The 16,531-nt window shown below is 53.2% G+C and overlaps 7 protein-coding genes across 7 annotated transcripts; 4 read left to right on the forward strand and 3 right to left on the reverse strand.

The window, feature by feature from the left end:
• Positions 1 to 481: 481 nt before the first annotated feature.
• HMPREF1541_08603 (uncharacterized protein) lies at positions 482 to 808 on the forward strand (the record flags this gene model as incomplete). Its single annotated transcript, XM_008722922.1, has 1 exon — positions 482 to 808. The coding sequence occupies one exon, from the start codon at positions 482 to 484 to the stop codon at positions 806 to 808; it is 327 nt and encodes a 108-aa protein (XP_008721144.1).
• A 309-nt stretch (positions 809 to 1,117) lies between these two features.
• Positions 1,118 to 2,236, reverse strand: HMPREF1541_08604 (uncharacterized protein; the record flags this gene model as incomplete). Its single annotated transcript, XM_008722923.1, has 2 exons — positions 1,118 to 1,987; positions 2,069 to 2,236. The coding sequence occupies 2 exons, from the start codon at positions 2,234 to 2,236 to the stop codon at positions 1,118 to 1,120; spliced, it is 1,038 nt and encodes a 345-aa protein (XP_008721145.1).
• An 860-nt stretch (positions 2,237 to 3,096) lies between these two features.
• Positions 3,097 to 4,232, forward strand: HMPREF1541_08605 (uncharacterized protein; the record flags this gene model as incomplete). The annotated part of the gene is made up of 3 exons (XM_008722924.1): positions 3,097 to 3,276; positions 3,370 to 3,681; positions 3,777 to 4,232. 3 exons carry the CDS (start codon positions 3,097 to 3,099, stop codon positions 4,230 to 4,232), a joined length of 948 nt encoding a protein of 315 aa, XP_008721146.1.
• Positions 4,233 to 5,758: 1,526 nt separating this feature from the next.
• On the forward strand, positions 5,759 to 6,565 carry HMPREF1541_08606 (uncharacterized protein; the record flags this gene model as incomplete). The annotated part of the gene is made up of 1 exon (XM_008722925.1): positions 5,759 to 6,565. The coding sequence occupies one exon, from the start codon at positions 5,759 to 5,761 to the stop codon at positions 6,563 to 6,565; it is 807 nt and encodes a 268-aa protein (XP_008721147.1).
• A 1,667-nt stretch (positions 6,566 to 8,232) lies between these two features.
• On the reverse strand, positions 8,233 to 10,867 carry HMPREF1541_08607 (uncharacterized protein; the record flags this gene model as incomplete). Its single annotated transcript, XM_008722926.1, has 5 exons — positions 8,233 to 8,766; positions 8,818 to 9,441; positions 9,490 to 10,542; positions 10,592 to 10,684; positions 10,757 to 10,867. The coding sequence occupies 5 exons, from the start codon at positions 10,865 to 10,867 to the stop codon at positions 8,233 to 8,235; spliced, it is 2,415 nt and encodes an 804-aa protein (XP_008721148.1).
• A 421-nt stretch (positions 10,868 to 11,288) lies between these two features.
• On the reverse strand, positions 11,289 to 13,998 carry HMPREF1541_08608 (uncharacterized protein; the record flags this gene model as incomplete). The annotated part of the gene is made up of 2 exons (XM_008722927.1): positions 11,289 to 13,798; positions 13,848 to 13,998. The coding sequence occupies 2 exons, from the start codon at positions 13,996 to 13,998 to the stop codon at positions 11,289 to 11,291; spliced, it is 2,661 nt and encodes an 886-aa protein (XP_008721149.1).
• Positions 13,999 to 14,469: 471 nt separating this feature from the next.
• Positions 14,470 to 16,113, forward strand: HMPREF1541_08609 (uncharacterized protein; the record flags this gene model as incomplete). The annotated part of the gene is made up of 2 exons (XM_008722928.1): positions 14,470 to 14,820; positions 14,869 to 16,113. The coding sequence occupies 2 exons, from the start codon at positions 14,470 to 14,472 to the stop codon at positions 16,111 to 16,113; spliced, it is 1,596 nt and encodes a 531-aa protein (XP_008721150.1).
• Positions 16,114 to 16,531: the final 418 nt, after the last annotated feature.

Genomic DNA, 16,531 nt, shown 5'->3' on the forward strand with positions numbered 1-16,531 from the left:
ACAAATGTAATGCCTTTTGAAGGGTATACAGGTCTCGAGCAGAGGTGGCATGTTTCGATCCTGAGAAACGGAAAGTGTTAGTTGTGGTCGTTTGCAATCTTAGTGGGGGGATTAGTACCTCATACTGGCGGTTGCTGAGGATAGAGATCCTTGTAGCTAGAGCGATAATCTGCAGTAGAGGACGTCGATTTCACAAGCCTCTGGAGGTGTCGTCGCTGTGAGGGAGCCAGCAGACTCGTGCACGTTGTGATGAGTGCCCAAGTTGCGATGGGACCCAAGCCGCCGGACTGCCAGAAAATTATTGATGGACGGAGTTACATTGTTCCGCTCCGCCTTTGCGGCGAAATTCACCTGCGACCGGAAAGCAACTCGATCTCAGGCACCTCATATATCTCTACAACCCACTGCTCCTTTGACCCTCTTCGCCGCATTATCCAGACACCGTCTCTCATTACCTCGCCCTTATCTCTCACCACAATCAATGGCAACGACGACCATCGCCGCCGGTCTCGGCATCGCCGGGGCCGCATTCCTTGGGCGCGCCGGCCTCGTTGCCTTCCGCCGCTGGCGCAATCCTGACGCCTTCAACGCCCTGGGCAAAGCCTTTTACAAGGGTGGATTCGAATCGAAGATGACGAACAAGGAGGCCGCGCTGATATTGGAGATCAATGAACGGACAATGACGAGGGACAAACTGCGGAAAAGGCATCGTGAAGTGATGCTTTTAAACCACCCCGACCGAGGAGGCAGTCCGTACCTGGCTAGCAAAATCAACGAAGCCAAAGAGTTGTTGGATAGAGGTGGATGAAAAGAAATGTGAATTCCTTCATAATTATTCGCTTTTTGGAACAAGCGCGGCGTTCTGGGAATCAGCCACCGGGTTTGGCTGGGAATGCCCTGAACCACGGGCAAAGTTGTGCCTACTGTATACGACCGGGTATGTTGCGAAGCACACCACGCGGCACTGTACAAAATCTCGACTCCAAACTCGAACTCTGAGCAGATGGCATGGAAGTGGTGGATGAGTCCGTTTATTCGCTCAAAAGCAGGGCAATCTTAACGCCCACGTCCCACGCCCCGCTCGAGATATATATCAAGATATATTTTATCCTCCTTGTCAGCTCTCCATGGATTTGCATTGTTCAATGAACCCAGCCACCCATGAGTTGAAGTCCTTTTCTTCCTCCCACATCAGCACGTGGCCGCGATTCTCGTAGCTCTTCCACTCGACCGTCTCTCCAATCTCGTCTCTCAGCAGCTCGCCATGATTGTATGTGATCATCCTGTCCAGTTTGCCATGGGCAACCGCGATCCTTCCCTTTCCTACATGATCACGCATCTCCTGCACCTGCTGCGTACTCTTGTAATGCCAGCCTGCCGCAATGGCCTGCAGGATGAAGGCCTTTTTGGTAAACCCCTCTTTGTCCAGGCGCTTCTCCATTTCACCCGCGCAGTACCGGTCACGATTCGTTGGGTAGTTGGGTCCACCCGGGCCGTATGGCTCATCACCTTCAGTGTCAGGCAGCTGTAGAAACTCATCGGAGAATAGTCGATCGCTGATGCCGTCTAGTTGAACATCGATATCGCGCGGAATGAACATATTGATCCGCTGTCGCAGGTTTTCCATGAAAGGTACTGTTCTGACAGCCCGTGGCCAAGTGGAGATGAGGAAGAGAGTGTTGAGTGTGCCCGTTGGGAGGATCAGTCCCAGCTCCTGTGCAATCATGCCGCCCATGGACACGCCGACGACGTTCAGCTTTTCCTTAGGGTCCGGGAGCGAGCGGTCGGCGTTCAACCAGCCGATATGGATCAATAGATCGACGATGTCCTTGGCCATTTCTGAGGTTGAGTAGCGGCATGTTGGTTTATCTGATACACCAACACCGCGGTTGTCGAAGACGAGAGAGGCATATTCCGGGTGCGTGTGGCCGAAGTAGCGACTTTGGCGTTTCCAGGCTGTGCGATAAGCACCAAGGCCCATAATCCACTACATCAATCAGTATTGCACGCGTCGTGGGTATCGGTCGTCGGAATTCGCGAAGACGAGTCTCAGTAACATTCCACTTACCACTATGCGATTGTCTCCCTTTCCATGGACATCATATCCCAATTTGAAAGGCCCACCAGCCCGGCCCTGGGCCACCTCAGCATGACCCTCCTGGTCTTTGGGCAGATTCCACTTTAGATGCTTGAAGCCAGGATGCTCGACCAACTCCTTGGCAGTGAGACCCTTCATGGTCTTGTGAAGGCCTCTGGATGCAGCCTGAGAATGATGGACGACCAGTCTGTGATGACACGGAAGCTATCGCGGATCAGCGGGCTGGGATGTGCAAACAACCCAAAATACGCGATGTGCACGCGACCACGGAAGTCAAAGTGATGTAGACGCAAACGAGCCTCGGATCGTGGTCACAGGGTATGCAAGCATGTGTAACGTGGCTAGGAGGCTGGCCACGGATAAGAACGGCCGTAGATGAGTTGTAGTTCGGGCTGGCAAGGCAAGGGGCTTGGCACCGGAAAGCAGACCAGGACGAATTTCAAGGCAACTACACCTCCTTCTTATGATGGCAATGGCCATCACACTCACATGCATTTGTCCGCTATGAGGAGGCTTGGCTGTCATTGACGATACTGATGTTACTCTCCAGGAAAGCTGCGAACAGAATCTACAAGGTCTGGAGGACTCGCTGTATGCGTGTATATTTGGGGTCTTTCGACCCGAGGTTCTGTTCCAACTTTGACTAACGGCGACGACTGCGTACACTCCTATACAACACAAATCGTTCGTGGTATGGAGCATGGAAATTCCTGTTCTGCGGGCCACCACACCGCCAAGCGAACAACAAGCTGAACGACGCATCTAAGCGAGCTACCACTCTACGTAGGTACCAGGCAGTGAAAGTCTTGGCAAAGTCTGCTCTGCAATCAGGCGTCTCGCAAGAAAATCTGGATGTATGCAGCGCTGAGTCACTTGCTTCCCAGTGAGGCCCGCAATTGCGCGGCGACATTCTGAAAAGCCATCCCGACTTACGACTAACATAAGATGAAGAGGCCGACAACAAGTTCTTGTATCCTCAGAGTGTGACACTGTACAGTATGCCACACATTAACTCCTGGTTTTGGTATATTCTCGAGAATTACATTTATGCCATCCCCGAGCCGCCACCACATACGCGGACAAAGCCACTGGAGGTAATATGCGTCGGGCTGCCCCGGTCCGCGACACATAGTTTGAAGGAGGCACTCATCATTCTAGGCCACGAGAATGTGTATCATGTACGTGGCCCGACACCACAAGCCTTCCCACCCATTCTCTCTTCAACAACACTAGAGCCAGGTACTGAAAGCTTTTCTCAACTCATGAAATAGGGTTTTGATGTCCTCCGAGAGCAGCCCGTGCCACGTATGCGTGCCTGGGGACGGTTGACACGGCTGAAGCACTTTCCCAACCTCTCCTCCACGGCCCCCTATCCCGGGCCCGTCAACACTCCCACAGGCCTCCTCAACTCCTCACACTTTGACCCGCTGATCGGACACTGCACCGCGTTGATCGACTCACCGGCAAGCGTCTTCGCCGCCGACCTCATCCACGCGTACCCCAACGCCAAGATCATCCTCAACACGCGCACCAACGCCGATGATTGGCAACGAAGCGTGAACGATGCCATTCTGCGGCCACTGGTACGTCCCACCCACCCGTTTTCTCACCGCCCTATAACGAAGGGAATCCTTAACCCTCGATACCCACCCACTAAGCCCCCATACCCAACAACCAGATCTCCTACCCCGGCATCCTCATCCAATACCTCGACCCCACCTTCTTCTGGATGTACCACGTTTTCTGCCGCCTGATCGACCCAGCCCTCTTCCGCGCCAGCCACCCCTCCGCATCCGGCATCCACGACGCCATGGCCGGCAAAGGGCGCGCCACCAAGATCGAGCACGAGGCCATGGTGCGCGGCCTCATGATCGGCCAGGAGCATCGGTTTCTCGAGTGGAGCGTGCAGGATGATTGGGAGCCGCTGTGTGAGTTCTTGGGCAAGGAGAAGCCCGAGAAGGAGTTTCCGAGGGCGAATACGACAAGGGACATTGGCGAGTTGGAGATGGAAGTGTTGCGGCAGGCGGGACTGAGGGTTTTGAAGAGGCTGTTGGTACTGGCGGCGGTGGGGGTTGCGGTGGGGGCGATGGTCTGGAAGAAGAGGGGAGGCGGGCCTGAGCTTCTGAGCTTTTGAGCTTGGATGTGGATGAGATATTGCAGGAACAAGTGACATGGGACGAAACAGATGGAGAGGAACTTCTTATCTAGACTCTGAAACGCGGTGTTGACCATCCGTGTGATTAGTATTTGGTTCTGTAGGCTGCCCTCCCCTAGTCCAAGCATGGTAGGACTTTTGTCAACACTGCCGAGGGTCCTTGGTCTTGACGAGCCTATCCACCCTCCGAAACCCCGTCGCGAACACAAAGTAGGCATCGGCTTTCACGGGCCGTCCTCGCCAGCTGCTCCTCCAGCTCCAGACCTCAGGTGCCTCAGACAAGTTCACTTGCTTCGCTGCATATCACACACTGTTCGTAACCAGACTTGAGGCCGAGATGTGTGGCATGCCGAGCGAGATCTTCGATGTCTCCGTTGACATGAGAGGTCTCGGGCTGTTGTAGCAGCCAATGAAATATACAACGGACGTCCTTCCCACAGAGGTAACAGCGGAGATATGTGACGCTTGGGGCTGAGTGTGGGGAAGACTTGATGCCTTCCACTGGCGCGCTTGAATGTCCTTGTCCACAGACGTTGGAATCAGGATACAAGCTCCTGGACGGAGCAGCTTGATCAATTTGAGCCAAGTTTTCAGAGAGATGTTATTACCTGAAGGACATGTTCTGCAGATGCGACGTGAATCTCCTGCAAGATCACTTGCAGTTGCTCGCACGAAGGGTCTCGCAGAATAGCTGCACCACCATCAACTCTACTGCGCCGGAAGCGGCGGCATCTTGGCCAGGACAATGCTCTCTTTGATTGTTAGGCTTCAGATATCGGCCACAACGCGAAGTGGTCTAGCTAAAAAGCTTAGTCAACCGCAAAGAGTAGTCGAGCCACGGCAGCGGATCGGAGTATGATAGAGCCGTATTAACGGTGGATGTCTCAACGGAACCTAACATAGCTCCCTGTGTCGTCACGGGGCTGATCACCAAGAAGCTACTGTCAAGGCCATGATACGCTGGAGGTGCCATATCTCCAGACCCAGCTGAGGTTAGTGTTGACGCCTACCAATTACCCTCCTCTAAAGCCAGGTACTTTGGTTGAACTTGGTCACTTTTGAGATTCCGGTACTTATACGCATCGCAGCCAGCTAGGGCGCCAGTTTGCCTGTGACCTCTGTTGTTTGTCTTTCTCTTCATTGATGCAAGCTTTGTATGGATGCAATGATGACATCGTGAAGCAGCGTATGGTAGAAGTAGTATGGTGAGGTAGATGGACGTTCGTAAAGACTTTCGGCTACATATCTAGATACGGTACGGTAAATTAAACGTGCCGTGGTACGTGTTAGGTCACCATCTTCACGTATGGATCCGTATCCACTGTAAAGCGGGACAACAACCTTTCACTCCAATTCCCCCGCAGACAGATTCACATGCATCTTTGACACACTCCGAACCCGTGGAGAGCGACCCTCGGACTACCACAGAAGGACCGTAAGCTCTGACTGCTCGTACCTTGAGCTCCAGTACGTTAGACTCACCAGCGAACCCTCCGTCAAACAATATGTCCTCCGAACCCCCGCTATCTTCGACCGATCCATCGTCGCAATCTCTCGCGTCTACTACAAGCGACTCTGATACTATCTACTTCTCCCTAAGCTCATACCCTTTCGACGACGATCCTGAATATCTCGCCGGCCTCTCCTCCATCCTTGGACACCCCTCCATCCCACCAAACACAGCAGAACTTACCTCCAATCCCGATCTCATCCTGCAAGCACGCTGCTTCTACTTTGCAAGGAAACACAACCTCTCGCCCATTGATCCGGCCGCATACAGCAAATGGCTCGCCGAAAACTCGTCTGCCAGAACTACAACTGCTCCGTCTGGCACATCGCAACCAGGCGGCACAGCCCCCGCTGGCGCGCCACCGGCACCTACATTGCCATTCACCGCAAATGAAGTCGCTCCCAACGGATCAGAAGTCTCTGAGCAGCCGCCCTATCCGACATCCTTCGCCGAGATTGTGGACCTCATAACTCGAAACGTCCCTGTACCAGGGATTGAAGAGATTCCGAACACTGTACTGGAGCATGGCTCAAGCAAGGTGGATCACACGCCTAGACGGCGCAAACCGTGGGAGAAGGATGGCGAAACGACCGCTTCAACGATCAGTGACACTGACGTGACTGGCGGGCCAGTGACAGGAGGCGCGGAAGGAGCTGGGCCTGACAGTGAAATCAGCGGGGAGGGAACGGAGCAGAACGCCGACGACGCAAAAGTCAATGGCCATCTGGAGACCGGTGAAGGGGTAGTCAAGATCCTGCAGGCCAACGCGATTCCGGATAGCGGACTACTGGCTAAGGACTGATTGTCCCTAAAGTGATTCGCTCGCTTCCCCGCTGGCTTCTACTGTATCACTGCCACGAGAACAGTATATGCTACGCCACGAACTCGTATCAGATCACGGCGGCGCACGAAACGCCTAACGGTAGCCTTCAAATCTCTTGCTTCATGCTCAACCTGAGACAGCGGCTGAGTGCTATCCGACCAACACATGCTCATAAAGAGTACGACCTCACCGCCGTCTGACGCGGACTGGCAGCATACACTTTCAGCGCGTCAGGAATGGTCTGATCCAGTTGGCTATGCACCACGAGAAGAGACCTCTCAATGCATTCATGGTGTTCCGCTGTATGTAGTCCTCCAAGACCCTCCCTGAAGACGATCTGGTACACTCGGCAGCAGCAACTGACGACGCTCCAGCGCTCTACTTTCCACAATGCCGCACTGTTGCGGATATGCAGCAACTGCATCATTGAAACAGCGTCATGCAGAGTACACTGGCGACGATACGCGCGCACATACCGGCAGCCAATTGGGAAGTCCAATATTCGCGATACTCTCGGTCCTCCACATCTCCCTGGTCTGACCCAGCAAGTCCAAACTAAAATGAATTCAAGCGACTGCCTGCGTCGCATCCAACGACGAAAGATGACACCCCCAACGGCGGAGTCACGCATCACCCACCCATCTGACCCGGGATCGGCTCCCTGGTGTGCTCAACCATGCTCTGCAGTGCGCCGTGTCCAACTCTCCAGTCAGACTCGATCATGCCCACCTTCCTACGCCGACTGCCAACGTGCGCTACACACAAAACCGACAAGCCGTGCCTGGAGGCGCCGTCGTCGACTCCGCCGTCCAGCGCCGTTGTGTCTTCATCGTGTTCAATGCCGAGATCGCTTCGAGGCCGTGGCAATATAAGGGATGCCAATAGAGGGCAGCGGCTCAGTGGGGCAATAGTAGCAGATCAAGTCAAATCTGAGGTGCTCATGCGTTGAGAGGAGACAGGCTATGCGATCAAATCCCATCGATCTTTGGCCATCAGACCTCCGATCTCGTCTCGTTTCTTTTCACGAATCATCTTCCATGGACAGCAGAATCCAGGTGATAGCGTTAATCTGCAAGAATAGAAAACACCAAGATCTGTGGACCAACTCTTGATTGGGCACAAACTGTACCAGTCTAATCTGATCTCTACCATCTAGCTACTGCAATGCGTCCGAATGACCGATGATCGTTGGGCTCTTTTGGCCATCAGGTTGTTTTCTGAAGACATATGCCCCTGAATTTTGGGAATGCTGGAATCTAATTCGGCAGCTCTTCCATGATGTGATCATATTGATAGCTTGACTTGTGTCTCCAAGCCTCCCACCAAAACTTGTCGGTTGACCACAACTGATACTGCACGTTGATCTGTCAAAATAAAAAATCTGGGATAAAATACATATTTGCGCGTAGTGTGTTGGACAATTCGAAGGAACGACCGGGGGTGTGCTGTTTGAATAGTATGTTGAGACCAGAGAGGGAGGCCGAAGGGTATGGCGTACGCCCACAAGGGAGATATGAATCTCCGTCGAGCGAGTATTCCAAGCCACAGGGTAGATGCAACTGCTATCCCGAACAAGTAGAATGCATCGGAGTTTGGCATGATATAACCAGAGGTAGATATGGCGGCTGGCGCCGCAGTCAGGTAGTCTAGCGAAAGCTGCGAGGACCCCAGTTGTTGCGAGGCTGGCCTGGAACTCCGAACGGATTGGCAACGGCAGGAGGACCGGGACGAGTAACCGAATTTGGGTTGCAACAAAGCATTGCCACCCGAGAGCCGAATTTCGAGCCGCGTAGGGAGACCATATGTTTGCGGATGTGCACAGCGACTTGCTCGCGTTGGTGGTGATGAGCATTCATCAGAATCCACTGGATGAGATAGTTGCCATATTGGTCGCCAGCAATGTCGATGAGCGGGATGCGAGGACGGTCAGGGCGAGAGGTGGTAATGACACCAAGATAACGATCCAGGAACTCAAGACCGCCAATCTTGAGACACTTCTCAACAACTTTGGACGCAAACTGATCAATACTGTAGTTATACGAGTTGGTGAGAATATGGTCGATGACACGACGTTTGTCAGGGGGAGAACCGTGCTCGCATAGATGCTGAATGCACCAATTGCCGAATTGGCCGTGAGCAATGAGGTCGATGTTGGACACGACTTCCTCGATCGCAGGGCGCTAGGGAGTTACAACATTAGCTGAGCTGATTAACAGGTGGAGGTAGCGTACCTTTTCCTCTTCGACACAGTTCTCGAAGATGTTCTGAACAACAAGACTGCCGGTCTCGCCGAGAGCCACCTCGTGCCACATCCCACGAAGAGCCTCGTTGACCTTGACCATGATCTGGGGTGGCTCGCCGGACCAGCGTAGCTCGAACAGCTTCTGCCAAACGTGACAGGCATAGCGGTGGATCACGGTATCCGGAATGCGTCGGAGAAGCTCGCGAACCATGTCGGCCTTGTGGTCCTCCGGAACAGAGTCGAAAGCCTTCTGGATGACGTGACAACCAAATGGATCCATGCTCAGGGCAATGACGTTGCCATGAATGGCATTAGCAATGGCAACGACTTGCTCAGGTGTGCCGTGCTCGAAGCAGCGCTGAACGAGAAAGTTGCCGAAACGGTTGATCATCAGGGGGTAAGCCTGATTGACAATGGACTCGACAATCTCGAACTTTTGCTCCGCCGTGCCAACCTTGAGCTTCTGCTGTAGGAAGATAGAGGCCTGCTGGTCATTATTGCACACAATTTTATCGACAATGTATTTCCAATCACACGAGACAGACTTGTCCAACAGACGACGGTAGTTCATGGGCTCGAGAGGAGTGACGTATGTCTGACTGTTGACGGAAGGCTGCAGGACATTAGCAAGAACTTGGGCGAGAACAGCTAGCAAACTTACAGGCAGAGACCATCCCTGACCAGACATTTGGCCATTAGGAAAGCTGGGAGTAATGGGAGTCTGTTGCATGCCTAGACCACGCTGGGCATAAGCGTACTGCTCGGGAATACCCAACGGGCTTAGGGGTGGTGAGTTCAGACCGCTGAGGCCAGCCATGCTGCCCATTGAGAGAGCATCGCTCATGTTTGAGTTACTGCGCAGCTGCGAATTGCGGCGGCCGACAGGATTCACGCCATACATGGCAAGGTCGCCGCCGAGACGTGGATCATAACCTAGCGAAGAGGATGATCCGGAGAACGAACGATGGTCACCATAAGTGTTAACCTCAAGGGATGGTTGCCCTCCGAACATGGCAGCGTACTGCGGGGCTCTCTGGTTGGCCAAGGTACCACTGGCATTGGTATAATCGGATATGCCGCCTAGACCCATAGTGCCCTGGTTCCAGGTAATGCGTGGGTTGAAGCTTGTAGCGGAAAAGTCAGAGTCAGAGCGAGCATCGTCCTGGGAACGCCAGACTGGGGCTTTGGCAGTGAAGGGCCGAGCAGAGGCGTTGAAGGCACTCTGAAGGTGGCCAATGGTCTGCTCTGAGATGTCATTGTGGCCAAAGTCGACCTCTGAAACAGGACCCATAGCTTGATCCATGGTGTGCTTGAGGTTGCGGGTCTCGGCAAGTTCCTGCTCTTGACGATTGATGACAGATCTTGCAGCTTCGAGTTCTTGCTTGATACGAAGCATCTCCGCAGGATCATGTGCAGCTTGATCGGAACCTCGAGAGGTGGAGCTAGAGACCATGTCGTAGGACTCTGTGTAGCGGCCAGATGCTGAAGAATCGTCGCTGCTCTTATTGGAGCTGTCTTTCAACTCACGACCTTGCTGTTTGAGGGTCTTGTTCTGGTGGCTCAAACCTGAGATCAGCTTGTCAAAGTTGCCGTCATCCTTGACCTTCGATAGATCGAGATTGGTAGGGGTAGTGTTGCGGGAATCGTTAATTCGAAGCTTGGCAAGAATATCCTCCATGCCGGTGGATGTCTTGCGGACTGCGCTGGGAGATTCCTGTGTGATGTTAATAATGTCTGGGGAGACAATAAAGCGACACACAAACCTTTTGAGTTCGACGCTGCGGCGGCATGCTGAGCTTGGTGGTCTTTGTAGGAGCTGGTGATGTACCCTTGGATGCAGCGCTGGCAGACGAAGGCTACGTGATATTAGTGACAATTGACGCTGTCCAGGCAGGTGTCAACACATTGAATGGTAGGCGGAAACATACAATAATCTGACGATCGCTGACCTTAGTCTCTTGCACTTGCCCCAGGACATTTGGCGACGGTGGAGCCACCTTCTTGCCGCGAGGAGAGCCGTTCGAGACAAGGCCAGTCATGTTGTGCGACCAGTTGTATTCCCAGTATAGTGGTTACAGGTAGCGTATGCGTTTGACAAAATGGTGTGAGGGTAGAGAGTGAAGCGGACAAAGCGTGATCCAATCTGCTAGATGCCGAAAAGGGTTGCAGAGTGCTGAGAGGATCGAAGACAAGGACAAGGTGGGGGAAAGGTGGGATGAGATGGAGTGAGATGTGCGAGGAGAAGAGTTCACAGAAAGGCGGACGAGGAGAAAGAAGTTGTTGGGTGACTGCCACTGTTGTTGATGAATCCGTGGAGGCAGGTGCAAGTTGCGAGGCGCGTGAATTGAGCCTTGCAGTATTTCCCTCTACCTTCTTCGGTAACCGTCACCTACCTCGAGCACCTTTTCATCGCTAGCAGATCTGAACCTCCAAAACCTGTTCGTGATATCACGCCGCCTCTTATGGCACGTATGATGCCGCCGATATGTTCCATGCAAAATCGAAGAAGCCCATTGCTGCCACCCGGCTGTGCACCCCATTCAGTTTGTCATGCTCGAAGATGGTGAAGTCTGGTTTGCCCGCTCCTGTCAGCGTGGGAATCAATCGTGCAGCCTGCTGCAGAGCCGGAACGTCTACTCCCCATAACACCAGCTCCAGCCTCTCGCCCTCAAGTGGTTGAAGCCACGTAGCACTGGAAGCATTCCGTATCCTCCTACCTCGTCCCACCTCATCCTTCTCTCGTACGAAAACACATCCCTCGTCTACAAAGATTGGAAAGGATTGCAACAGAGACTGAGGCGTAGAGCCCGCAAGCGCAATCACGATGACGTTCCCTCCTTGTTGGCGAGCCTTTTCATGGTGCTCGACATATCTAATTTCAGAGTCTGCTCCAAAGTACTGGAGGAGAGTATTGCTGATTTGTAATGCGATTTCGTAGGTCTCTTTCGGAGTCACGATTCGAAAGGGAGCGGCCGTCCGTAATATTGAATCCATGGAACCTCTCTGCTTGCCTGTTCGACTTCTCACATCTGCCGGCTGACGTATATTCTCATAAATCCATCTTCCCGCTTCGAGAACGAAACTGCCTTCGATAGACAGTTCTGAGACGGACCAGTCAGGTGACCGCTCGTCGATCTGTATCGTTTGGGCGTCGCCCATTTTGCTTCGGTCTAGACGCAGGCGGCGGACATTACGAGTGCGTATCTTCCACTTTTTGAGATTTTTAGAGGATCGTGTGTCGACCGACACTCGAGCTAGTACGTCAGGCTTGATGACTTGATCCACATGAATCCCATGGAGCGAGCCAAACTCAGATGTATCGGCAACATTGTAATGGAACTCGTCAGGGATGATGGGTGGGATTGCGAGATCCCGAATCTGTTGGTCGTAGAATTTCAGCATCGGCTCTGTTGTCATTGCCCCATCCCACCAGTGCAGCTTGGCCGGAATCTCGGCATAGTCTATCTCAACCGCGCTCTTGAGCACCGAATAGGCTTTCATCAGTCTTGAATGATAGGCTGGTACGTTGTCGTCCAGTTCTCCGTGCTGCACCAGCACCGGCTTAGCCTTCAGATTCTCGAGGAAGAGCTCCTGCCGGAAAGGAGCTCTCGCAGCCGCCAACACAGCGAGCTGAGCGGGATCTGCATCGTCCCACATTGTGAAAGGAACATAGTTATCGATTGAGGTATAGCCAGATGCAGGAGCCGCGGCTATCACGCGGTCTGGCTGATGTAAGGTTATGTGCCACGTGCCGTGCCCGCCGTTCGAATGCCCGGCAAGCAGAAAGCGGTCAATGTAAACACCTGGTCCGTCCCAGTGGTTGTGCTTAATCCAGTCAGGAATGGCCTCTAAAGCTGCATCAACATCCCTCAATCCCCAGTTATGCCAGTCGTCGCCACACCATGTACTCATACCCGTGGGGAACAGAATCCATGCCGGAAAGTTTGGGGCTCCGTCAAAGGAGTGCTTGAGCTGGTAGGAGTTCACATCTAGCCCAGATCCGTGAAGTCCAACTAAGACTGGAAGGGGCCCTTTATGCTGCCTCACCGTCTTCCTGGATGGCGGCAATAGCACAGCGTACGACAGCGACCCAGAAGGGTGGAGGAAGGTCAGTCTCTGGGGTTCTTCAATTCCACGCCCTGAGGCGAGAAACGGTACGTATATTTCTTCGAGTTGCATGTGGTCTAACTGTCTGAAGTGTACTGTTGCAACAAGCTCGGATGATGGGTTGTAGATTTCATCAAGGCGGAAGAGAAGTGGCCGCGACTGGCCCACGGCAATCCAGACCTTCGTATGAGTGGTCTGTTCCCCTCTTTTCGGCGCGTTGACAAGAATTGATTCAACTAAGATTGGTACATCGGCAGTGTTGGTGATGGTGAGGGACGCCAACGGGCTGATGAAGCGGCCGTGGAGGATATCTGGTACAATAAGGCTACGTTCGACAATGCTGGCGTTACCTGTTAGAACCTCGGCACGCAGCGTTGCCTCAATAGAGGGCGGAATCTGGCCACCGTTGGCCCTTACGTCACGCACAAGGCGAACATTAAATATGTTCGTCCCTGGCTTTAGCTCCAAGACGATAGGTGCTCTTTCGAAACCGTAGAAGTCTACCCCGAAGTGGCTTGATCGCTCATGGTAGCCCTCGAACGTGAACTGGAGAACGCCGGGTGCATGTAGGGCGATTTTGATCGGTTCAGCTTGGTGGTTATGCAAAACACCCCTAACCCACGTCTGGAACTGCAACGCCTGCCAGCCATAGATGCTTTGCAGGAACTTCCAGTCAACGTCCTCGTGTGACACAAGTAAGTCGACCGAAACCTGGCTCGGGCTACCCCTCGCGTTGAAGGCCCGTCTCTCCCAGCCCACAGTGGCATTCGTAGTCAGGGGGCTGGGATACAATTGCTGCTCATCATAGTCCAGGTGAGGGAAACCACCCAAGACCTCCAGCGGATCCGGCTGCCAAATCGCTTCTACCACTGGTCAATGTCGAACTCATTCCACAGTATAGAATGTCTATACCTCTTGTACCGTATTTGAATGGGCCCAGAATCTCCCACTCCTCAGCAAAGCTAATGGGCTTGGACATCAACAACTGCTGCTGCGATGCGGCCGCAGAGCGTGCATGTACCAAAAACACAATGAGACATGCCCAGGCATTGCATCCCTGCATGTTTCTGCAAGTGGTGAATTATTGGGAGGAGCATTTCCGTGGTTCACATTCAAACGCCGTCAGGAACAAGGCCTTGCAGGCGTCATGAGAGCCTATGCCGAGGCGGGCATAGCGCTACAAGGCAATGATCTACAGCTTTCTCCGTGCTGTATCGGCTAACCTGCCATACGGGCGAGAGGCCGGACTTGCCACGCGTACTGAACACTGGAGGCGAACACTGCGGGCGCAGTTTGACCTTCGCTCAGGTGGTTGTTAGAGCTAAAACTCGCTGCTTTCGTGCAAACTCACACTACCTCAGTTACTGCCTGCGACACTTTTGGCTACCCAGCTTATGGTAGCAGTGGTAGCACCAAGCATACCTGTCCGTCGCTTGCTTTGACTGATTTGACGTCGCCGATTCTGGACATGCGTCCTAATCCTACAACCTTCGATCCTCTCACGTCAAGTGTCCCTTGAGACATGAGCGCAACTATGACTACGGCTCCTCTCGACACTCACACTGCTGCGCATCGCTCCCTATCCCCACATTCTGGGATCAGCGAGGTCTCCAACGAGCGCTTCCCCTCTTTTGAAGATGAGCCACGCCGCACAAGCCTGGCGCAGATCTCAGAGAGTCCCTTAGAGACTAGTACTCCAATCGTCCCGGAATACAAGTGGCCGGGCAGGTCTAACAGTCAACGGGTGGGTCGCGCTGGTGGTCACAAGCATAGGAGAAGTGTGAGCGAGGCCCTGAACAAGTTTCGGACCCGGCAAGGAAGTGTGGGCGAGAATGCGCACGAACTGGCCGAAGCATTGAGGGCGCCGGTGTCTTATAAGTTGATTGTGAGTACAGCGAAGCAAGCAGTTGATTGATGTCGCTGATTCCTCAAGGCACTCTGCATTGGATGGTACATGACCTCCGCTCTCACCAACACCTCGTCGAAGTCCATCCTTAACGCTTTCGACAAGCCGGCAACGTTGACCATTATCCAATTCGCCTCGGTGTCGATGTGGTGCTTCATTCTGGCATCTTTGGCCTCCATCTTCCCGTCGCTGAAGCGAAGAATACCGCCCCTTAAAAATGGATTGCGAAAACCTTCGTTCGACGTACTGCAGACGGCCCTCCCCTTATCCATCTTCCAGCTCCTGGGCCATCTGCTCAGTTCCTATGCAACCTCAAAAATCCCTGTATCATTAGTGCATACCATCAAGGGCTTGTCACCGCTCTTCACTGTTTTCGCATATCGAGTCTTCTTCCGGATCCGATACAAGCGGGCAACATACCTGTCCCTCATCCCTCTTACGGCTGGAGTAATGATGGCGTGCTCGGCTGATTTCAGTGCGAACTTCTGGGGCGTTTCGGCCGCATTCGTCGCGGCTCTCGTCTTTGTTACTCAGAACATATTTTCCAAAAAGCTGTTCACCGAATCCTCGCGCGCGGAAGCTGAGGGCCAAACTCATCATGGCGGCAAGCTGGACAAGCTCAACCTCCTCTGTTATTGCTCCGTCGGCGCATTCATGTTTTCAGCACCAGTCTGGTTCTATACCGAAGGTGCCTCTATCATGGGCGATTTTCTCAAAGATGGCGCGGTGGATCTGTCCAAGAAAAAAGGCAGTCTGGACCATGGCGAACTGGCGTTTGAGTACATCCTCAATGGCTTGTTCCATTTCTTCCAGAACATCCTGGCGTTCGTGCTGCTATCGTTAATGTCGCCAGTTTCGTACTCGGTGGCGTCACTCATCAAGCGCGTCTGGGTGATTGTGGTGGCAGTGGTGTGGTTTCGGAGTTCAACAACCAGTCTTCAAATGGTTGGCATAGCGTTGACTTGTGTTGGCCTCTACCTCTACGATCGGACCAGCATGGAAGACGCGGCGGAACGCAGAGCAAAGACTGACCACTTCCGACACGCCAAGCAGCCTCTGCTGCCATTGACCGAGATGTCTGAACAGGATCAAAACGGGCACTTAGCCCAGCCGCGGAGGCTCAGCATGAATCTAAATGAGAAATTCACATTCCCCGCTGGCGGGAACAAGCGCGAAGACAGTCCCCATAGGCGGGAGAATCAGCGGTCAGATTTATTGCCGCCGGGTACCAAACAGGAGACCACCTGGACTGCCGCTGATGGCAAGGCTTGATATCAACATGTAATATTACGAATGCACGGACAGCGACAGGAGTTGGGTACTGATTCTGGGTTCAAGCCCCGTAGACCAACGTGTGACTACAGCTTCTCCATAGAAATAGACTGGGCTTGAGCAGCCAGCATGTGTGGAGACAGGAGTTAGATGTGAATGATGATAGCCTCATGAGAATGAGTGTAGCAGCCGTTGGTAAGGAACAAAGACATCACTGATAAAATCTAGCCTGCTCCAGCTACGGTGCCGATGTTCTGCTCTTGGAACACGTAGCAGAGGAGAAAGAGATGATCGAAGATTCGACCCTGCCTCCTACAATAAGTCGTGACCTTGAATGAGTTTTGTACTGAAGAAGGAGAAGCATGAAAGCAGCTCGAAAAATTTAAGAATAGCAAGAATGCAGGGTCACGAGCGAGCT

Source organism: Cyphellophora europaea (assembly GCF_000365145.1).
Source record: "Cyphellophora europaea CBS 101466 unplaced genomic scaffold supercont1.9, whole genome shotgun sequence".
NCBI classification, from domain to species: domain Eukaryota; kingdom Fungi; phylum Ascomycota; class Eurotiomycetes; order Chaetothyriales; family Cyphellophoraceae; genus Cyphellophora; species Cyphellophora europaea.